A 24218-nucleotide genomic window follows, 5' to 3' on the forward strand; every position below is an offset into this window, starting at 1 on the left:
ATACCTTAAACCTCAAGGACACCTTTAAAGGGAGTAGCGAGAGTGGAGTGGATGTCTGAGGCGTAAAGGAAGAGTCTGATGAAGGGAGAAGGGCATGGAAGAGTTGACCTCAAGGGTAGGAATCCAGTTTCCATTTTAAACACTCGCTGTAAGGCAAATTTTGTTTTGTCCAAATCACATTGAAGGTTGGGTTCTCCCAGAAGGAGACTCTGGCATGGATATGAGGCTTTGACGGCCGAGTCACCTGGCATCACTGTCTGTGCGAGGGAGGGGTAGCAGCAGGACCTGACTACAAAGAAGCCGAGACACGTGGCAGTCATGTCAGCCTCTGCCGACACCAGGGGAGTTCTGGGCCTCAAACAGGCTGTCAGACTTGTGCTGTGTTGGGCCCAGATGGCCGGGCTGTATACCTCCTCCTTAGTCCCTGGATGCGGGCCATCCAGGAAGGTGGTGATTGTGGGCCAGGCAGCACTCTGCAGCTGAAGGACCTGAGCGCCAAGGGTGTCTGTCGACAGCCACCATGCCCATCCGCTGGGGCAACAATTCCTTTCTGGAAGAGCCACTGGGCCAGTGCATCTCCGAGGCGCCCAGGTAGTACCTGAACCACCTCACAGAGGTCCAGCGGAGGATGGTGCCCTCACTAGCCTGCTCCCCTAGTGCTACAGTCTCACAGAAATGGTGTGACGTGCCCAAGGTCACGCGGCAGTCACTTGTACTGCCTGTCCTATGATAGAGATCGAAAGGCTCCTATGTCATGGCTCTTCCACAAGGCCCTATGAACACAATCAGGCAGGACATGGACGAAACAAAGGTTCCCGACTTTATTTTTCTTGAGAGCCTTCTTGGCCTTTCAAATTTTAATTTTTGGGAAAAAATTCAGTTAGACCGAATACACCAAGTAAGAGTCCAGCAGTGAGGCAAACCACTCACTAGAGACTACACTCAGGTTAGACACTGATTTCTGAATATCAACAAAGGCCACAGTCATTCCATAACCCTAAGAACCGGATAACCCAACTTGCTCACTTCTAGCGTCTACCTCACCCACAGGGCCACATCAAAAACTTCACTTATTCTCAATTTCCTAGCAGGTCACCGTCAAGTAACTCCTTTCTCTTTTCCAGAAGCTTCATAACTGACCCTGTTCCAGCCATGGTACCTGTCCACGGCCACTTCTTTCTCCCCAGTATTACGTTCTGTGGATTAAGCCTGCAGAGCTTGGATGAAATCAGATCCAGCCTCATCATTTTCTTACCCAAAGGGGCATGCCTTATTTGTTGATTAATTTGGTATTATCAAGTAGAAGGAAATGCTTTGGTCACATTTTTTCATACGTATTCCATTTTTTATGGGTGTTAAATGTCCTTATTTCCTATTTAACCCAGCCTCTTAAGCATCATGTCTCCTACCTCAGAGGTTTTCAAACCATTTTCAGGCCAAGAGCTATCTACAGGAACACAGCAGCCAAGCAATCACTCTAGTTCTTTGTACTTGCTGAAACTAAATAAATAAAGATAAACTATGCTTCTTTGGAGTAGAAAATGATGAGCTTGTATCTTGTTTTGTCCATATCCTATCATCTACAGGCTTAATCTTTGTTTTAAAGCAAAGTCTATTGATTGCCCCTTCCCTATACCACTTATGTAAGAATCTCATTCCTTCACTCATTCATTTATCTAGTCATTTATTTTGAGTTGGCCTGAACTCGCGTGAGCCCAAAATTCTGAGTGCAAAGTTGGCATCGAGTCCATAGCAAATCTTTAGGGAGAGAACATTCAAACATTATTCCAAGAGACTACGTGAAGTTGTCCATTATAAGGGGCTGCCATAATTTACTCATTGTTAAATTTATTTTTGCATCGAAGTCAGAAATAAAAGTAAAAATTAGCAAGTTGGAATACATTACAGATGAATCTATAACGCTTGACTGACCGCTTCGTTTCGAACACCAATGTAGAAAAACAAGTAGATGGGTCTCTGGTAACCGTGCGTATCTAGGCAGGAGAGAGAGCAGGTGACTGGCTTCTGCCCCCACCTTACCTGCTCAAGCATCAGCTCTCTTAACCGTGCAATTTTCTCTCCATCTTCAGGGTGACTTAAGATATATTCTTTGACAAAAAATGCCTAGAAAGAGAACGGAGAGTCAATGTACTTCAGGAGAGAGTTCAAAAGAAGGTGAAAGACACAGGTGCTTCTGAAGACTGGCATCTTTAAAGAAACACCACTGTAAGCCGCACTGGTGGGGCAGAAGGAGTGACTCCTACGGGCAGCTGGTCAGAAAGGGAATATAGGGAAAGGATTGTTTAAGGGAGAGCAGAGATGGTGTAAATAAGTATCTTTGGTAATGCAAGCAAATAGCAAATCCAAATCAATCAGCTTTATATCTTAAAATAAAGTGCTTTAGCATTCAGTATGACTAAAAGGGTGGCTTCCGCACCTTCCAAGCTGTTGTGCCTTTCTATTTAAAACCAGAAGGGCAGATGAAAAGTCCATCTAAAGTATCTTCTAAATAAGATCAGACGTTTCTATGCCCGTGAACCTCCTTGGTCAGGGAAATGGTTTTAAGTAGACATTTATTAAACAATCTGGATAACCTCACCACTTTATTCATCCAAGCGTGCACGTACACACACACACACACACACACACACACACCTTATCCTCAAAATACCACATATCCGAAAATGGAATAAGTGAGCATCACAAGTGACTGTTTGCTCTATTTAACAAAGAACTCTGTGTCAATTGTAGCCCCATAGTAGCATGCAGATGTTGTACATATTTTGAAAAAAGACTTCTGAAGCCCTAAGAAATCACATTTTAAAACTTTCAAACAACAATACCTAATCCTCACCTCTTGATACCTGGAAACTCCACCATTAACCGCAGCATCTATAACTCCATTCAGGCACATGGTCAAGGGGTTAATATTCTGCATCTGTCTTGTCTGACACTGACTAATCAGAGTCTTCAGCTGCTGATTCTTATTTTCCAACACTTCAATTGCATTTTCCAGAGGACTCATTTCTACCTGAGAAGCAAATGTGCATAAACATATTTTGGATTTTGTGACATTCGAGAAGAAAGTAGATTATCCATGTGCTGAATTATCTGTGCTCCCCCTTGGCTCCCATCACTATCTCTACCAGGGGCCATACAGTAGAATAGACAAGGATGCGGAAGACAAATTAGCTGTTCACTCAAAGGTCTGGAAAGTGAAGGTGATTATACTGATCGGTTGAAATGTGGTTGGGGTAATCAGCAATCATCACTCATATATCAGCACTGCAACAAGCCATGTAATCCTTAAAATCCGAGCATCTCATGTCTGCTAAAACTCATTTTTCTTTTCTTTTGAAGGGGCCCTGCATATTATTATCACCTTTCTAGTTGCTTACTTAATGCAGAGCACCACAGGAGACACAAAGAAGCATTTACAAATCCTCTGATGTCAAGGAGCTTTCAGCCCAGTTGGGAAGATGGGATATATGCCCATATGGACCCCATATGCATATATAACAGCACCATAAGGTGGCGCAGGATGGTACTCGGTTGGGAGTTATGGAAAATAAGATAATCATATATGCTGTAGGATCTATTTGTTGAAGGAGAGCCAAACAGAATTATCATTTAAAAATTCTAGGTTATGTGGGGAACCTAAATGTGAAAATGATGAAAGTGTTCTTCAAATGTTTAACATCGTGGCCGTTATTGTCATTGACATTCTCTCTGAAGAGAAGGTCTGCCAAGCTCTTAGCTGTACAGAATTCAAGCTTACGCTAAGCACATTTAAATATTGTTTTTTTCAGTTAAGGAAACAAATAAGATTTTTAAAGGTCACTTACATCATCTTAAAACAAGACTGAAAAGCACTAGAGTAATTTGACTACGTCAAAATTAAGATTATATATTCATCAAGAGACGTTATGAAGAGAAGGAAAGATAAACCAGAAAGGAGGAGAAATTTATAACATATAAAACCATGAAAGAGCCTATGTCCAGAATATATAAAGAACTCTTAAAAACAAATAAGAAAAAGGCAAATGACCCAGTTAAAAAAAAATGGGCAAAACACTTATACAGGCATTTTACAAAGGAAGAAATTCAAATGGCCAATAAATATATGAAAAAGTGTTGAACCTCACTTGTGCTCAGCAACGTGAAAAACAGTACCACAATAATATACTACTAAGCACTCACTAAATGACAAAAATAAATAGGACAACAGCAAATGATGGTGAGAATGTGTGTACTAGACTCTCTCAATTTTGGCTGTTGGAAGTTCAAATTGATTCAATCACTTTGGAAAACAGTCTGGCATTATCTGCTCAAGTTAAAGATCTCTTTATTATATTTTATGGTCCTGCATGCAGTTCTATGCAGGCATATATCTGAAAAAAAAGTGGAGTAGGAGATGTGTGTAGATGTCTATGAAGATACGTACAAAAGTGGTCATAAATGTCTCGAAAATCCCTGTCCATTGATAAGAGAATTCATAAACATATTGTGGTATGTTCACACAATGGAATAGTACATAGCAATGCAAATAAACTTCAGTCACAGGTAATAACATAGACTAATATTACAAATAATACTGAGCGACAGAACCAAATTAGAATGTACACACTATGATACTGCTATATAAAGTTCAAAATCAGGCAAAACTAAATTGACTTGTTTTAGAGAAACAAACTTAGGTGATCAACCAAGCAAGGGAATGGACACCATAAAAGTGAGGGTAGTGGTAACCTGTAAGAGAAAGGGAGCAAGTTGCCACTAGAAAGGAGTACATGAGAAGCTTCTGTGGGTGCTACTGGCAATGTTCTGTTTCCTGAGTGCTGGTAAGTGGGTATTTACTGTCTATGACCATAAACCTTTGCTTTATAATCACAAAAGCTAAACCATAAAGTAAAAGTCTGAGGACTCTGATGGACTGAAAGTTAAAAAGTCATCTTAAGAAAGTAGAACAATGGTTGCCAGGGGCTGGGGAGGTGGAAAAGGGGAAATGTGCAATGGATACAGAGATTGAGTTTTGTGAGATGAAACTGTTACGTAACAGTGCACACATGTTAACACTGTTGTCCCATACAGTTAAAAATAGTTAAGTGGAAAATTTTATATGTATTTTGGCCAATGGTAAAAAAATCAGGCTTACCTTTATAAATTCAAATGCTATTAATATGAAAAAAATTTAAAAAGCAAACAAAATGTGATAATAGTCCAAGATGGCGGAGGGGTAGGAAACCTTAGTTTCCTCTGGTCCCAGGAATTCAGCTAGTTATCTATCAAATCATTCTGAACACCTGTGAACTCAAACGGAGATCTAAGAAAAGAATTGCTGCAATTCTACAAATAGAAAAGCGACCACTTTCTGCAAGGTAGGAGGTGCGGAGAAGCAAATCTGAGGGGATATATCGGAAGATAAACTGTGGGGGGAGGGAGCCTCTGTAAACCCACTACCGGAAAGTGATATAGCAGCAGGGCAAAAAATTGGAACTTTAAGAAGTCTGCTCTGGTGAAGGACGTCCCTGCCTGAAGGTGCTCAGGTGGTGAAGTGGGGCAGAATCCTAGGAGGGACAGTGTGGCCTCAGGATCCCCAGCATCACAGGAAGACTGAGGTGCCGAGTGCGGGAGAGCTCCCAGGCATCAGAGCGGGGAAGCCAGCTGCTCTCAGTGAGCCCAGGAGTGCTCGGAGCTCGGTGTTGCCATAAACCACAAACAGCAGCACGGTCGGGTGACTGCTCTCTGAGCAGGGTCCCACCCAGCAAGCGGCAGAACCACAGCGAGACCCCCCTTCCTCCCCGGGGAGGAGTGGCGCTGGTATGGGCCACAGGAGTCTGCAGGGTTTGGAGACTCGAAAAGGGGTCGCATGCCTGACCCAGAAATGCTCAGTCACAGGCTGGGTGAGCATGGAGTGCGGATGGAGACCAGGGAGACAGGAGTGACTGACTGCTTTTCCCTGAAGGCGCACTGAGGAGCCGGGCGCTGAGCTTTTCGACTCTGGCGCTGGAGACTGGGAGGCCACCATTTTCATTCTCATCCATTAAAGTGGCGCAGAATGCCTTCAGGGAACAAAAGCCACACAGAGCAATCTGGAGCCCTTACTTAGTCTGGCTCCCTGGTAAGGACGGTACCGTTCTGCCCAGGGAAAAGACACCTGAGAACCAGGGCTACAGGCCCCTCCCCTAAAAGGTCAGCAAGAACAACCGGCCAAGACCAAGTTTACCCATCACAGACAACTGTAAAACCCCAGTGCTTGGGGAAAATAGTATACAGTCTTACAATTTTTTTTCTCTTTCTTTTTTCAACCATTTTTTTACTTTATCAACTCTTTTTAAAAAATCTTAAATTTTCATCTTTAGAGTTACAATCTATCCTTTCATTGTATTTAATTTTATTTTGTATATTTTATTGTATATAAACTTTATATATACTATATATATATTTATTATATATGTATTTTAATTTGTACATATATAAATCTTTCTTTCTTTACAATTTTGGGATGCAGTTTCTTCTAAAAGACCCAGATACACTCAGGATATGCTCTGTTCTGTTTACTTGTCTGAATATATTCTCTTTTTTAAAAAAATTTTTATTAATTTTTTTTGGTTTTAGCTCTCTTCTGATTTGTTTATGTTTCTCTGGGGTCATTGTTGCCATTTTAGTATTTTGTTCTCTTGTTCATTTATTCTTCTCTGGACAGAATGACAAGATGGAAAAACTTCCCTAAAAAAAGAGAACAAGAGGCAGTACTGACTGCCAGGGACTTAATCAGTATGGATATAAGTAAGATGTCAGAACTAGAGTTCAGAATAATGATTATAAAGATACTAGCTGGACTTGAAAAAAGCATAGAAGACACTAGAGAATCTCTTTCTAGAGAAATAAAAGAACTAAAATCTAACCAAGTCAAAATCAAAAAGGCTATTAATGAGAGGCAATAAAAAATGGAGGCAGGCACTAACAACTAGGATAAATGAGGCAGAAGAGAGAATCAGTGATACAGAAGACAAAATAATGAAGAATAAAGAAGCTGAGAAAAAGGTAAACAACTACTGGATCATGAGGGCAGAATTCAAGAGATAAGTGGTATGATAAAGTGAAACAATATTAGGATAACTGGGATCCCAGAAGATGGCGGGGGGGCAGAAGGTATACTGGAGCAAATTATAGTGGAGGACTTCCTAATCTGGGGAAGGAAACAGGCATTCAAGTCAAGGAGGCAGAGAGAAACCCCTTCAAAATCAATAAAAATAGGTCAACACCCCAACATATAATAGTGAAACTTGGAAATCTTAGAGACAAAGAGAAAAATCCTGAAGGCAGCTTGGAACAAGAGGTCTGTAACCTACAAGGGTAGAAACATTGGCAGCAGACCTGTCCACAGAGACCTGGCAGGCTAGAAAGGACTGGCGTGATATATTCAGGGTGCTGTATGAGAAAAATATGCAGCCAAGAATACTTTATTCTGCTAGGCTGTCATTCAAAATAGAAGGAGAGATAAAAAGCTTCCAGGACAAATAGAAACTAAAAGAATTTGTGATCACCAAACCAGCCCTGCAAGAAACATTAAAAAGGATCCTTTAAGTGAGGAGAGAGCCCTAAAGTAACATAGACCAGAAAGCTACGGAGACAATATACAGAAACAGAGACTTTACAGGTAATACAATGGCACTAAATTCATATCTTTCAATAGTTACCCTGAATGTAAATGGGCTAAATGCCCCAACCAAAAGACACATGGTATCAGACTGGATAAAAAAGCAAGACCCATCGATATGCTATCTGCAAGAGACTCATTTAGACTCAAAGACACCTCCAGATTGAAAGTGAGGGGCTAGAAAACCATTTATCATGCTAGTGGACATCAAAAGAAAGCTGAGGTGGCAATCCTTATATCAGATAAATTAGATTTTAAACTGAAGACTGTAATTAGAGATGAGGAAGGACACTATATCCAACAAGATCTAACAAGTGTAAATATTCATGTCCCTAACATGGGAGCAGCCAATTATATAAACCAATTAATAACAAAATTAAAGAAACACTGATAATAATACAATAATAATAATAGGGGACTTTAACACCCGACTCACTGTAATGGACAGATAATCTAAGCAGAAAATCAACAAGGAAACAAGAGCTTGGAATGACACACTGGATCAGATGGACTTCACAGATATAGTCAGAGCATTCCATCCTAAAGCAACAGGATACACATTCTTCTCAAGTGCATATGGAACATTCTCCAGAACAGATCACATATGCGGTCACAAATCAGGTCCCAACCGGTACCAAAAGACTGGGATCATTCGCTGCATATTTTCAGACCACAATGCTTTGAAACTTGAACTCAATCACAAGAGGAAATTTGGAAAGAATTCAAATACACAGAGGCTAAAGAACACCCTACCAAAGAACGAATGGGTCAACCAGGAAATTGAAAATGAAAACACAACTGTTCGAAACCTCTGGGCTGCAGCAAAGATCATCCAGGAGGGAAGTGTATAGCAATACAACCTTTCTCAAGAAACAAGAAAGGTCTCAAATACACAACCTAACCTTACACCTAAAGGAGCTGGAGAAAGAACAGCAAATATAGCCTAAACCCAGCAGGAGAAAAGAAATAATAAAGATTAGAACAGAATCAAGGAATTAGAAACCAAAAGAATGGTAGAACAGATCAACAAAATTAGGAGCTGATTCTTTGAAAGAATTAATATGACTCATAAAACCCTGGCTGGACTAATCAAAAAGAAAAGAGAAAGGACCCAAATAAATAAAATCATGATCGAAAGAGCAGAGATCACAACCAACACCGAAGAAATACAAACAATTCTAAAAACATATTATGAGCAACTGTGTGTCAACAAATTAGGCAATTTGGAAGAAATGAATGCATTCCTAGAGACTACAAGCTACCAAAACAGAAACAGGAAGAAACAGAAAACCTGAACAGACCCATAACCAGCAAGGAAACTGAAGCAGTAATCAAAAATCTCCCAACAAACAAGAGTCCATGGCTGGATGGCTCCCCGGGGTAATTCTACCGACCATACAAAGAAGAATTAATACTGATTCTTCTGAATCTGTTTCAAAAAATAGAAATGGAAGGAAAACTTCCGAACTCTTTTTATGAGGCCAGTATCACCTTGATTCCAAAACCAGGAAAAGACCCCACCAAAAAGGAGAATTACAGACCAATGTCCCTGATGAACGTGAACACAAAGTTCTCACCAAGATACCAGCCAACAGTACATTAATAGGATTATTTGCCATGACCAAGTGGGATTTGTTCCTGGGCTGCAAGGCTGATTCAATATCCACAAATCAATCAGTGTGATACACTACGTTAATAAAAGGAAGGATAAGAACCATATAATCCTCTCAATAGATGCAGAAAAAGCATTTGACAAAGTACAGCATCCTTTCTTGATTAAAACTCTTCACAGTGTAGGGATAGAGGGAACATACCTCAATATTATAAAAGCCATCTATAAAAAGCCCATAGTGAATATCATTCTCAATGGGGAAAAACTGAAAGCTTTTCCCCTAAGGTCAGGAACATGGCAGGGATGTCCACTATAACCAGTTATTCAAAATAGTATTAGAAGTCCTAGCCTCAGCAATCAGACAACAAAAAGAAATAAAAGGCATCTGAATCAACGAAGAAGTCAAACTCTCACTCTTTGCAGATGACCTGATACTCTATGTGGAAAACCCAAAAAACTCCACCCCCAAAGTGCTAGAACTCATAGAGGAATTCAGCAAAGTGGCAGGATATAAAATCAATGCTCAGAAATCAGCTGCATTTCCATACACTGAGACAGAAGGAGAAATTAAGGAGTCGATCCCACTTACAATTGCACCAAAACCCATAAGATACTTAGGAATAAACCTAACCAATGAGGTAAAGGATCTCTACTCAAAAACTATAGAACACTCATGAAAGAAACCGAGGAAGACACAAAGAAATGGGAAAAGCGTTCTGTGCTCATGGACCGGAAGAACAGATATTGTTAAAATGTCTGTGCTACCTAGAATGATCTATATATTCAATGCAACCCTTATCAAAATATCATCAACTTTTTTCACAGAGCTGGAATAATCCTAAAATTTGTTTGGAACCAGAAAAGACCCTGAATAGCCACAGGAACGTTGAAAAAGAAAACCAAAGCTGGTGGCATCACAATTCTGGATTTCAAGCTCTATGACAAAGCTGTAATCATCAAGACAGTATGGTACTGGCATAAAAACAGACACACAGATCAATGGAACAGAATAGAGAACCCAGAAATGGACCCTTAAATATATGGCCAACTAATCTTTGACAAAGCAGGAAAGAATATCCAATGGAAAAAAGACAGTCTCTTCAACAACAGCATTGTGAAAATTGGAAGCCACATGCAGAAGAATGAAACTGGACCACTTTCTTACACTATACACAAAAATAGACTCAAAATGGATGAAAGACCTAGATGTGAGACAAGAATCCATCAAAGTCCTAGAGGAAAACATAGGCAGCAACCTCTGTGACCTCGGCCACAGCAACTTCTTGCTAGACATGTCCTAAAAGAAAGGGAAACAAAGGCAAAAATGAACTACAGGGACTTCATTAAGATAAAAAGCTTTTGCACAGCAAAGGAAACAGTCAAAAAAACCAAAAGACAACTGACAGAATGGGAGAAGATATGTGCAAATGATATATTAAAGGGCTAGTATCCAAAATCTATAAAGAGCTTATCAAACTCAACACCCAAAGAACAAATAATCCAGTCAAGAAATGGGTAGAAGACATAAACAGACATTTCTCCAAAGAAGACGTAGAAATGGTCAACAGACACATGAAAAATGCTCAATATCTCTTGGCATCAGGAAAATACAAATTGAAACCACAATAAGATACCATCTCACACTGGTCAGAATCTAAAATTAATAAGCCAGGAAACCATAGATATTGAGGATGTAGAGATAGGGGAACCCTCTTACACTTTTGGGGGGAATGCAAGCTGGTGTAGCCACTCTGGAAAACAGTATGGAAGTTCCTCAAGAAGTTGAAAATAGAGCTACCCTACAAACCAGCAACTGCAGTACTAGGTATTTACCCCAAAGATACAAATGTAATGATCCAAAGGGGCACCTGCACCCCAATGATTATAGCAGCAATGTCTACAGTAGCCGAACCATGGAAAGAGCCCAGATGTCCACTGACAGATGAAGGGATAAAGAAGATGTAGTGTATATATACATTGGAATACTACTCAGCCATGAAAAATGAAATCTTGCCATTTGCAACAGCAATGATATAGATGGAACTACAGGATATTATGCTAAGTGAAATAAGTCAATCAGAGAAAGACAATTATCATGTGATCTCATTCATATGTGGAATTTAAGAAACGAAACAGAGGATCATAGGAGAAGAGAGGAAAAAATAAGAGGAAATCAGAGAGGGAGACAAACCATAAGAGACTCTTAATCATAGGAAAAAAACAGGCTTGCTGGAGGGGAGTGGGGTGGGGAGACGGGGTAACTGGGTGATGAGCAGGGCAGAAGGAGGGCACATGATGTAATGAGCACTGGGTGTTATATAAGACTGATGAATCACTGACCTCTACCTCTGAAAGCAATAATAAAGCACATGTTAATTTTTTAAAAAAGTAAACAAAATGCAATAGACACAGGCCAAAGACAAACAATAACTTGGGGAAATATTTTCACATATATTCCTGACTAATTATTGATATTTCTCAAATACTGAAGAAAACCAGACGAAGAATATAATCGGTGCATTCACAAAAGCCCGGTGATAGGTATTAAGGAGGGCACGTATTGCATGGAGCACAGGATGGTATATGCAAACAATGAATCATGGAACACTACATCAAAAACTAAGGATGTACTGTATGGTGACTAACATAACATAATAAAAAATAAATAGAAATGGTAAATATATGAAAATGTATCTTTAAAAAAAGATTTTATTTATTTGTGGGGGGGGGGAGAGAGAGAGAGAGAGGGAGAGGGAGAGGGAGAGGGAGAGGGAGAAGCAGACTCCCCACTGAGGAGGGAGCCTGAAGCAGGACTCAATCTCAGGACCCTGGGATCATGACCTGAGCCAAAGGCAGATGCCTAACCTACTGAGGCACCCAGGAGCCCCGAAAATATACCTTCTTATCTAGCATTCAACAAATGCCAAAAAGAAAAAAATCAACCCTAGTATGATCATTTTTTATCTGTTACTTGGAAAGATTAAAAGAACACAACACCCAGTGTTGGAGAGGTTGTGGAAAAATGGGTATTCCCAAGAACAGTTATCCCCGCCAGACAGGACGGCATTGTGGGCCAACTCTTTGATAGATCAATTCCCTTTTAGGGAAATTATTCTAAGGAGATGGTCAAAGAAGTGTGCAAAGAATATTGTGTAAAAAATGTTCATCGAGGAATTACTTTCATCTAGCCCCCAGACTGTGATCTTTAAATACTGTTTACCACTAAAAAGAAGCAGGAGTCATTGAAGAAATGGTTGAAGGTCTGGGGCAGGGGGTGTATGTGAGCATGGAGTACCTAGTCATCCCAGTAAGCCAGAAGGTGGCCGGGGGGAAGACATTAAAGTAGCTGGCCTGTGATCCAGTCACTCTCTTTAATGAAGGAACAAGTATCCTTGGGGAATAGAAAAGAAGGCAGGTGACTGGGTCTTATTCCCTTGTCAACTGCACCTTCAAGTAAACAGACTAAGACAAATTGCCAGGAGGAAGAGATGGTATCTGTCCTCAGCTAAAGAACTGCTTATACTAATAACACCCAGAAGCCAGGAGACATGATTTCCTACAGAACATCCCAGAAAAGTTTTATAACTCTGCAGTATAAAATGGAATATTTCGTAATTTAAATGTACTCCCTGGATGAGGAATCCTGTGACTCTTACTTAGAGACTCCATCTATTCCAAATTATTGATGTGGGAAAGACAGACCTGGAGGACAAGGCTTGAGGTCTCAGACGTCTCTCTGCTTCACCGGAGGCTCTAGATTGCCTTAAAGTTATTAGGAAAGCTTGCTGCGGATTCCCGCACCTGATTTGACAATCCAGTCCTTTGTGTTAGCTCTGTAACAACTATTGGGATACTATCAGAAAGACTCAGAAGTCAATTTGAAGAGGCTCCCAAGGGGCAAAATGGAACAACTTGAAGAATTAATAAGAATAATAACTGCAATGGATTAAAAAACCACAAGTATGCTTAAATCCATGAATTACGAATGATACTAAAAACAAAACCAATCAAACAAAAACTTCTCTGGTCACTTCTGTCGGATGTTATCCTTCCTTTGCTATACGTCAGGGTAGTCACAGTGGATGAGGGAACACTCCTCATTATAGAAGTGTTCCAATGAATAAACAAAGAAGGAATGACAAAATATCACCATTCTGTGATACCCAATAGATTAGGGCCGTCATCATCAGCGGCTGCCAACACAGCAACAAGAAAGAGACAGCCAGAAGCATCTAACACCACCTATGAAGTACTTTTGCAAAAAACTTATAAAAATAAAAAACATTTAAAATAACAACATCGTATCAAGCGTCTAAATCTAACTGCCAATTTACCAAAAAACATAGGGACAAAGAAACATGTTAAATTATCCCAGTGATTTAGTCTGCAAACTGCAAGGCAAAAAAGCAGTTCAGGAGAACCTGTAGATCAAAAGAGACTTTAGGAGACCTCTCAACCTGTTGCAATGTACGGCCCTTATTTGGATCTGAATTCAAACAACAAATGACAAAAAAACAAAACTCATAAAATAAATAGACCCTTGGTGAAGTGTGAACGTTGACTTGATATTTTATGCCAAGGAATTACTGTTAATTTTTTAGACTGGATAATGTATATGATATTGTGGTATGTTTTTTAGCTAATATACATAATTATTTATAGATGAAATGATAAGAGATTTACTTTAAAATAATCCAGTATAAAACAGGATGGTGCTGTTTTGGCCTTTTTGGTAGTTTTTAAGTAAAATGATGGGTAATTCAGGTTCATTATATACTTTCTTTACTTTTGTATGATACAACTTAAATTTAAAAGGGATACTGGGTGCTGTGCACGGAAGTGACTGCAGGAGGTTAGGGTAGAAACACAGGACCACTTAGGACACTACTGCAGAAATCAGACACTAGATGGCGCTATTAGCGGGGGCTGGCGAAGAGTGGTTGAAGTATGCATATATTCTGAAAGTAGAGCCACATTTTTCTGATGGATATTATGTGACATGTGAAAATATCCTCATTATCTATAGTTGGAGTTTAAAAAGTCATCATACATTTCTTTTATAGTTTTTTATCTTGTTTACAATGTTTAAATGAGCTTAGTTACTAACTGGAAAAAGTAGATTTTTTGTTTGTTCTCAAGACAATAAGAACAATTACTGAGAAAACAGTAGTTCAAAGGCATTGTTATCTTCGAAAGAATGGGATAATATATTTTGGGGCTGATTTAGAGAATAAAGGCCCACAATCTCATCTAAAATCTTTGGTGCCAGATGTTTCACAATTCAGAAAATTCCACATTTTAGAAACATAATATACAGCAAATGGAATCTATTATGTAATCCTCAAACAGGGTCGGGAAATTCTCTTTAACCAAATGCATTAATATTTCTGCAATAAAACATATGAATATTCATACTAAGCAAAATAAAGATCATAAATGGTCTTAGATCAGATCAGGTTAGGCTTATTACCAATTGAGTTTGGAGATGAACTTACGAAAACAACTTTTGGTTTTCAGAATCTTTTAGATTTTGGCATTGTACATAGGAATTTCAATTCAGGTTGGCATACATTTATTTAGTACCTACTATGTGCCCCTGATCTCGAGGGCCTTATATGCCATGCATTGAAGCAGTAACGAACAACTTTAATAGAAGGTGGGGACATTCCAGGCAGTGGCAACAAGAGAAAGACATAAGGTTGTTATGAGTGGGCTGTGTTCAGAGAACAAAGTAGCCCAATTTAATTTGTTCTGTTTGAAAGAATGTAAGATTATATATTCTAATAAAGTAGGCAGCTGATGTTTGAAAGGTTATATTTTGTCATGCTTCTTCAATCATCAGCATGGTACTTTTTATGAGTAGTGTGTGTGTGTGTGTGTGTGTGTGTGTGTGTGTGTGTGTGTGTGTGTGTAACGGGGTGGCGGGAGGTGGGGGCAATATTTCAAAGGTTAGGACCATTGGTGAGGCCTCAGAAAATTTACCGTTCTGGGTAGTAAGTAGCTGAAAGGCTCTCTGAATCATTAATGCAAGGCTAGATGACTAAGCATTTCCGTGGGTTGTGCCCATTCAGCATGAAGCACAATAAGACTTTCTGACACTGGTTAGCAGCCTCTCCTCTTCCATGGAAGACACCAGGGTATACCGTGTAAGCGACCAGCTTTGGGGACCCTTGACTCAGACCCTACAAGAACAGGACTACACTGAGGCAGTCTACCGAATTCAGTTCCGTTTCTTTAGGAAGCCATGTGAATTTTTTAGCACTGTGAAAGGGAAATGCCACTAAATCCTTAGCTAATTGAACATGATAAGTTGAGCGGTTTCAAGGCTTAGTGAGATTTCAGGTAGGACAGGCCATTCTTGGAAGACCATTTGAGCAGGAGTAGGCTTGTTACCTAAATAAGAAAGAGGTTAAATGATATTTTCACCACTGTCACGTTTTCGATCAGCTCGAGGACTAAGACAATCTAAGGGCGGGCTTCAGTCCCGATGGATGTAGCCAGGGAGGGAGAGGGATGCTGCTTGGTTGCAGGGCGGCCATCAAAGTGCTGCCAGCCTGAGGAGCGACACAGGCAGCAGGCCAGACCTCACCCTGATACGCTGCCGTCAGCACCCAGAACCGGGGCCTGGAGCTGAGGCCCGTTTACAGCCTGAAGGGTTCTCGGGTGCTGTGGGTTCCAGGTTCTAGAATGACACCCACTGGTCTCCAGCTGGCGTTCATCCAGGACCGCGCAGTGAGACTAACACACGTGCCTCCCTTCTACTGCCACCAGGAACCGCGCGGACCCAGGACCCACGGCACGTCAGACAGTGAGCTGGGGCTCTGCGCTCGCCTCATGCTGCCTACAAGGAAACTGAGCTCAGAGATAGATGGAACCAGCTTTCGAGGCAGGAAAATCTGGGTTCGGGTCTAATTCTTTTTCAACGTCTCGACGTCAGACCTCTGGCAAAGGCCTTTAACTTCTTGTTAAAACTTGTAAAACGAGGGATAGGGATACATACCTCATCGTTTTGGTATGAAGCCTAAATAAGACAAGGTAAAGAACCTCTTCCCGCTGGGCCTACAGTAATTCAAATTCCAGCTCTTTTATTCAAAGGCCTGAGTTGTTTCCATGCTGTAGTCATACTTCTTTTTGAGGAATGCCTCTTGTTGGCCAGACTAGGATAATAGTCACGTTCCCTTCCAAGCCTTGGTCACAGGGGTCAATACCATAAACATTCACTAACTTGCTCTGTGTGCTTCCGGGGACGTGGAGTCAACAGCAGAAGCAATTAATACATGGCATGACTCCCGGTGAGCAATGGTGATGAGAAAGTACTCGACAATAAGCTCTGATGCTTACCACTTCACGCTTTTCCACTTCAAACCAGCGGGAGATTCCAGGCAAACTCTGCACCAAGTATAATGATGTTCTCTCCACCCAGAGACTCTACGGAATACAAAACAGATTAAGTCCCCAAGTGTCCCTTCTTCCTAGTTACTAAGCTGTGACTAACGTTAAGCCATTCAATTTGGTCAGCTTTGCTTATTTCTGTAGGCTTTTCTGTAGTATCCCTTCTAGCATGTGGGCAATCCCTTCACACTCGTGACGCCTTCACGGTACCCTGATGCCGTGTTAATCATTCCCATTCTGTGTTGTCAGACACTTTTTCCTGCGTGGAATACGTGATCTGCTGTGGACAGCAAGCTTAAAACAGAGCGACAGGCCACCACGTTATTTTCTTTGCTAGTTCTTTCAACTCCGATTTAAACCCCCCTCACTCCTTAAGGCCTTGCCATTTTTATCTGGAAGGGGTAAGAGTATCAGCTAGTCAACACAGGCTTAGGATAACAACATCCTCATGGAGGGAAGGTCCATGAAGAATCATGGAGCTCCGTCTTTCTGTTTTAAAGAAGAAGACGCTAAGGGTCAAGGAGGCAACGTGACCTGCCCGGGGGGTATATTCTAGTTCCCTGTAGAAGCAGCAGGTCCTGCCCACTAGAACTTCTGACTTCCTCACTATGCCACATTTTCTCATGCCCATTGGAACAGCCATCATCCAGGAGAATCTGTATTTAAAGAGCTGAGGCTTCCCCTGACCAGGAGAGCACCCCCATGACACGTGAAGCCAGAGCCACCTTGATAAGAGCCGCTGTGGACGACAGATTTCTCTCCTGTCAACCATGTTTCTATGTCTATGCCTCGTTTTTCTTATTTAAACAAAGTAGATTCTCAAGAGGATAATAAACTTCATGAAATCCTTGAAATAGTGCCACTTATTCCAGAACAACAGAAAATGGGAGGATTTGTTCATATCAGCCAAGATACACTGAAACAAATAAGGCAGAGTCCCCGTGCCAGCGGCTGGAAGCATCGTGGTGGGGACAGGGAGGGGAGCGGGCAGGGAAGGGCGCAGGGCAAAGAGAAAGGAACACTCGCGGTGCTGGGGGAGAGCAGAAGGAAGGAGGCAGGCACAGCAGCCTGTGGGAGGAGGACAGCACTTCTCAGAGGAGGTGACACGTGAGCGGAATGCTGAAGAGTGAGTAGGAGTTTGCGAGGCGGAGGGAGGGGGGGAGCACCGCAGGCAGCAGGAAGCAGCCCGCGCAGAGGCCCGAGCACGAGGCTGGAGAAAGGGAAAGGGCAGGGCGGGAGATGGAGAAGAGAAGTTCAGTGTCGCTGGAGCCCCAGAGGGAGGGTGGGTGAGTGGGCTGTAGCACAGATGAGGCTTCTGGAGGGGCAGTTTGGTGCCAGATGCCCAGGGCTGGAAGCACAGGAATAAGGAGCCAGATTTATCATTATTTTCTAGGGGGATCGCTATACCATGGATAAATACATCAAGTGATGGCCATGAGGAAATGTGCTGCAGCACAAAGTACTAGAAGGTACTAGAAAGTGTGGGTTACAGTGTAGGGTCTCTAGGTAGTTAGAATGTCACTTTGAGCAAGTCAACTGCCTGACTACAGCAGATCTCAGACTTTTTATTCGGTGCCAACAACTGCAATGAAAACTATATCATAAACTAATGATCGTTAACTGGTTTTGTGGGACACAAAGAAAAATGTTAAGTATCCAAAAGGACTAGAAAATGATCATGGATCTTTTCAAGGACATCCCAGTACTGTCTTCCAATAGTTTCTTTGCCTTGATAGGTAACCCATCAGACCTCCTTGCAGAGAGGACTGCTCTGTGTTGAGGCCCATCGTGACCCTGCAGAATGACCCCAGCTTCCCTTTCTGATCGCCCGGCTGTGCCTCATTCCTGGAGCTGCTGCCGTGGGCAATGGGACCTGACACTTAGGCACAGGCGACGAGGACAGTTAACATCAGAGGATCACTGCTCATAGCGTTAGGAGAACGTTTCCCGGCTCAAGTAGAGACTCTGTGATGGGAGAAGCTAAGCCAATTAACCCACAGTAATAGGTTTGTTTTGCATTCTTTGTAGGGCAGGGGGGGGGGGGATTCCTGACTAACCGGGGATCTACCTGCTCTCACTCTGTCACTGCTCTCAAGGAAGGAAGAGCTAATGTATCTGTGGCACCATCCCCGGTAGGGCTGTGAGACAGCCCAAGAGCTCCGGACGGCAAGGCTTCTTCCAACTACGGAGAATGGACAAGTCAGCACATGCAAGGGGTCTAGGGTTTGCTCTCACTCCGGGTCCTCTCAGAAGTCCTAATGACACACCATTCTAACAAGAAAAAGCGGAAGCTCGCACAGAAATCTTCCACTCTACCAGCAGTCTGCCTAACTGTTCCCTGTCTCAGAATCTTCGTGTCCCCTGTCAGGTAAGCCTTCTTTACTCACTGCAGAGTACTCTACCTGAGAACAAATGCCCTGCAGTCCCCCCAGTTGGTGCAACCTGAATGAATGAGAGGACTGAGCACAACTGTGACATCTCGAAGACTGGTCTGAGGACCACCAGCATTGTCACAAAGAAGCTGGTTCCAGGCCTTCCTCTCAGACCTACTGAGTCAGGCTTCCAGAGCTAAGGAGTCTGCTTGGTTAGAAAAGCACCCCATAACATAAGAAAAAATTATTATTAAAAAAAAAAGAAGAAAAGAAAAGCACCCCATAGCACTGTGATACATCGTTGAGATGGAGATCAACAAGACTCAATGATTTCTGGTCCCTTTTGATTCTATCACTTGACTCTATTCTGGTGTAAATACTTGTCAAGGGTCTTGTTCCAAAGAGCTCCTAGGAAACCGTATGTAATAAAAACTGCACGGTACCTTGAATTCATTTTCTTTATCTTTAGTGCCTTTGTGAAATGGTCTGTCGTAGCGGAATTTCCAGATATGATTCACTTTATAGAAACTTTTGATGTTGTCTGGAACACCCTCTCTCTGCAGGACCTCCTGGCTCTCCGGGATGGGAGTCACGGCGTAGATCTGCAAATCTAGGATTAAAAAGTCAAGGAGGAAACCCGACTTGGCAAACGCCATGGAAATCTGGCTTGAGCTGAGCTGTGGCAGAGAGCAGAGGATGGGTAACAATCTGGTGTTTCCATTGGGTCGAAGTCATTAGAAAAACTGCCAGGAAGGTGCCAAGAACGCAGTTCATAACAAACCATTTCTCAAACGACAGGCCTTGAACTAGTTTTAGGTAGGTGATTCTGACAAAGTATCTGTTTAAAATATCTGTAACTTGTGAATTTATCACTGATATTTTCTTCTTCTTTCTTTTCTTGGTGGGGTGTGGGTGGGAATGGCTTGGATCCTAGGTACTCAGAATTGTATTATTCTAATCCTTGTTTAAGAGACACTCTTATCTTTAGTCCATGCATGGCCCCTCTTAATTAATGTTTGTGAAATAACGTATAAATACCCATGCAACCATGACCAAAGACAGTAACCAGTTCTGACAGTGATTTATATTTACCTGTGTGATGCTCTGTGTCTCGAGCCTTCCCACACTTGGGTTATCACTCTCCCAAATCTTGGACTGATAAGCAGAGTGTTGTTGTAGTTGACATTTAAAAATTACATTAAAGGGGTATCATATGAATCACTGAACACTACATCTAAAACTATATGTTGTACTGTATGTTGGCTAATTGAATTTAAATTAAAAAAAATAAAGGGGTATCATATGTACTTGTATATTTACCTTCTTCTCTTTTCATTCAAAGAAGGATAGCAAAATCTTTTCCCTTATGTAATTTCTTGCTTCTGTTGCATTTTATTTTCTACTTTGAAATGGTATCCATGATTATCAATGGCACTTTCTGGTCTTCTTCAAGATCTTAAGGTTTGGGAAGAGACAGAAGCATTCACAAAGGAGTGCTGGGGTGAATTCCCTTTGGCTCTAGTGCCTGGGTAATTTCGGTTGAGTTGTTTGTATTTAGATAATGAAAGTGTCAACTGTACAGCAATCATCAAAGGCTGTCCAAAATGCCATGGCGAAGAGTCCCCCAGATACTAAAGTACCTCCTTCTCTGCACTTCCTTCTAGAATAAAAATATCAAGGGAAAAGGGGGTGAATGATAGGTGCCAGTAAATATAATGCTATTATTTCCTCCAACTGAAGCAGTTTCCACAGGATATGTTGGAGGAAAATTATGCTAAGGGAAATCACTCAAAGGAGCTTTAAAAGCAGGGTGGAGATATAGAAAAGTTTTAATTGAAAGAGAAAAAAATTCGTTACCAGAATCCTTAAGGGATTTCCTTTCAACTGGCATTGTGATAATAAAGAGAACAATTCTGTTCAGAAGGAGCTAAGCTAAAATCGAGATGAGTGAGAAAGACGGGGAGTAAGAACACGGCCGAGGGGCCCGAGGCTGAGCAACCTTGCCGGAGAAGGCTCTGCAGCCCCCGGCCAGGGGCTCTAAATGCAATCCCCGCCCCCGCCCAGGTGTGGATACACTGAGCTTCCGCCTGGAAGATGGTCTCGTCGGGCTGGTTGGCATGCTGCATGGCGATGGCGTGGGGGAACTCATTCAGCATTCTCTGTTGGAAGGCCTCCAGCCTTTCGTAGTCGTGCCCTCGACACACAAACTCCTTATTCTGGAGGCGAAATAAACAAAGCAATGAGAGCCATGTAATTGAGTGCATTCATTACAGACAGAAGCCAAAAAAGAGGACCCTGGCAGGAAGTGAGTGTATGCCTCACATCCATACACTGTAACAAAAACCCCCCAAAAACAGTCTGAAAAATTTGCCCAGATATGAAAAATGAGCAAGGATCATGAGCTTCCCTCTCTACTGCTTTTGGCTGGAGCCGCCAGCACGTGCCACTCCTCCCGGTTCGTGTGCATGGAGGTGCAAGGAGGCATCGGATTCTCAGAGCACCAAGATATAAGACGAAGCAATCACGTTACCTCTAAATGCTAATGAGCACATGAGTTAAAGATTTTTTTTTAATAAGCTGGGTATCAGAGCTTAGTGGATAAATTCTCAATACGGAGGGAGAGAAAGTAAATGCAACCTCCAAAAATGCATTTTATTGCATTCTTTACAAAGGCCACAGAGCTTGGCCTCCACGCTGGATCCTGGCATGGAAGAAAGGAAGACTGAGCCTGTTTGCTTTGCATTCCTGCTCTCAGCAGGGCTGGCACAGGAAACTTCTCTGCCATCACCAATTCGTCTCGGCTTCCTGTAGCCAAGACTCTTACTTACTGGCCCAAACTGAGATTAAGGATTTTTAGGGACTTGCCAAATGTTGGACACAATTCTTTTCTGTTTTTTTTTTTTTGTTGTTGTTCATTTGTTTCGTTTTATAAGATGTGTAAGTATTCTGTGGGCTGGGACTGTCTCTTGTGCAGGTAAAAACGGTGAAGGTTATCCTTGAGGTAGGCTAGAGGGCTAGAAAGGCGGGCAGGTTTCTTTAAAGCACCTTACTGCTCAGGTTAGGTAAGAGGGAACTCGACCAGTTTAACGGTTATGAAGTTCCAACTGTTGAAAGCAGTCACTGACCAGGCACTCTGCACCTATCTTACTTCCACTAAACCTGAGAGGTGGTCACTCCTACATCCCGCCCCATTCTAGAACTAGGAACCGAGGATCGAGATCTTCCTGTACTTTGTCCATGTGTACTGTATTCATGCTCAGGTGTGGGACCAAGGCCTGAGCTCTGTCTCTGCTGAACATGGCCGGTGGAGCCAGAAAAAACTCCTAGTTGCTACGGGGACCACAAAAGGTTGAGGGTGCCATGCCCTGAAGATCTTTAAGAGAAAAAGGGAGTGGTTCATGGTCTGAGGGAGCTAGCTACGGCCCAAGGTTCTCAGCTGCATCTCAGCCTGATGAGGTTCCTACAATTGCACAAAATGCCTAAGGAAGAAATCTGAGCCAGGGTCAGGGGGCTGAGGGTTGCAGCCGAGAAAAGGCAGCTGCAGGCAAGCCAAGGAAACAGCAGGGAGTGGGGTCTAAAAACCTGCCACAATTCCTCACAAACGCCCAAATAAACCACAATCCTTTGGTAACATAGGCTAAGACAGACTACCTAGAAATCAGGACCCCCAAACAATCCCATGTTTAAAACTTTCTAGATAAAAGAAGGCATACCTCCTGATGCTATGTATTTTTTATTCTACTCAAAAGATAATAAATTTGCTTGTTAAAATAAAACTGCATATTCCTGCATATTACAGAAGTCCCCAAATAAATATCCGAGTACTCTAATAACTGCAACCTTTTTAAGGCCATGCTTATATATTACAGCAGTTTGTAAAATCAGGGGTTATCTTAAGCATATAATCATTCAATGGTGTTAAGAAGTCATTCTGAAATAGGGGCGCCTGGGTGGCACAGCGGTTAAGCGTCTGCCTTCGGCTCAGGGCGTGATCCCGGCATTCTGGGATCGAGCCCCACATCAGGCTCCTCCGCTGTGAGCCTGCTTCTTCCTCTGCCACTCCCCCTGCTTGTGTTCCCTCTCTCGCTGGCTGTCTCTATCTCTGTCGAATAAATAAATAAAATCTTTAAAAAAAAAAAAAAAAGAAGTCATTCTGAAATAAAAATGAATTTGGGGTCTGATACTGGAGTTGCCAAGAAGTAAAAAGGAATTAAGCATTTCCCCCACCAATACATTTTTTTCATCACAGCTTTGAGATAGAGCTCACATACCAAAAAGTCCACCTTTTTGAAGGTTTTTAGTATATTCACAGAGCAACTATCACCACTGTCGAATGTGAGAACATTTTCATTACCTTGAAGAGAAACTCATTCCCATCAGCAGTCACTCCCTGTTTCCTCCACCATCCCCCCAGCCTGAAACCACTAATCTACTTTCTGTTTCTATGGATTTGCCTATCCTGGACATTGCATTTAAAAGGAATCATACAACATGTAGTCTTTTGTGACTGGCCCCTTTCACTTAATGTGACATGCTTAAGGTTCGTCCACTTGGTAGCATATGTAAGTACTTCATTCCTTTCTTATTGCTAAATACCCCACTGTATGGATACACCGTATGCTGTTTATCCACTCATTAGCTGATGGGTATTTGGGCTGCCTCTACTTTTTGGCAATAGTGAATAATGCTGCTATGAATATTTGTGTACAGGTCTTTGCGTGGATATATGTTTTCAATTCTCTTGAGTATATAACGAGGAGGGCAATTGCTGGGTTGCATTTGTTAATGCTTAATTTTTTAAATTGTCTTTTTCTTTTGAAAAGGAAATACGTATCTAGGGTAAACAGAAAAAAAATCCCCAACAGTACAGGGCATACAGTGAAAAGTAAATCTCTCTCCCATCCTTGACCTTGGTCATTCTCCTCAGACAAATCACTACTCCGAGATATGCTGTGCATAAAGAGATGGTCAATAAAGAACCCATTTTTCATGAGGGTAAAAAAACTACTTAGATCATACACTTATATAAATGTATTAGTTTACTGCAGCTCGAAAAATAATCTTGAAATTGATCAACAAGGAAATTTTTAATGTTAATGTTTGCTTGTTTTTAAGTTGAAGGACAGACTAGAATCTGATTTCCTAAAAAGAAGTCCAGCCCCATGATTCTGAAGAGTGT

At 41.8% G+C, this 24218-nt stretch overlaps 1 protein-coding gene across 3 annotated transcripts in view; it reads right to left on the reverse strand.

Moving 5' to 3' along the window:
• Positions 1-24218, reverse strand: part of DOCK4 (dedicator of cytokinesis 4) — a 409136-nt gene that overhangs the window by 16115 nt on the left and 368803 nt on the right. For all 3 annotated transcript variants that reach the window (XM_026509569.4, XM_044387653.3, XM_026509577.4), the window contains 5 exons: positions 21114-21255; positions 19483-19649; positions 16617-16703; positions 2855-3031; positions 2041-2124 (listed from right to left, as the gene is read on the reverse strand). In XM_026509569.4, coding sequence (XP_026365354.3) covers positions 2041-2124; positions 2855-3031; positions 16617-16703; positions 19483-19649; positions 21114-21255 — 657 coding nt within the window. The remainder of the gene's footprint in view (positions 1-2040; positions 2125-2854; positions 3032-16616; positions 16704-19482; positions 19650-21113; positions 21256-24218) is intronic.

This window comes from Ursus arctos, unplaced genomic scaffold (assembly GCF_023065955.2).
Source record: "Ursus arctos isolate Adak ecotype North America unplaced genomic scaffold, UrsArc2.0 scaffold_3, whole genome shotgun sequence".
In the NCBI taxonomy this organism is placed as follows: domain Eukaryota; kingdom Metazoa; phylum Chordata; class Mammalia; order Carnivora; family Ursidae; genus Ursus; species Ursus arctos.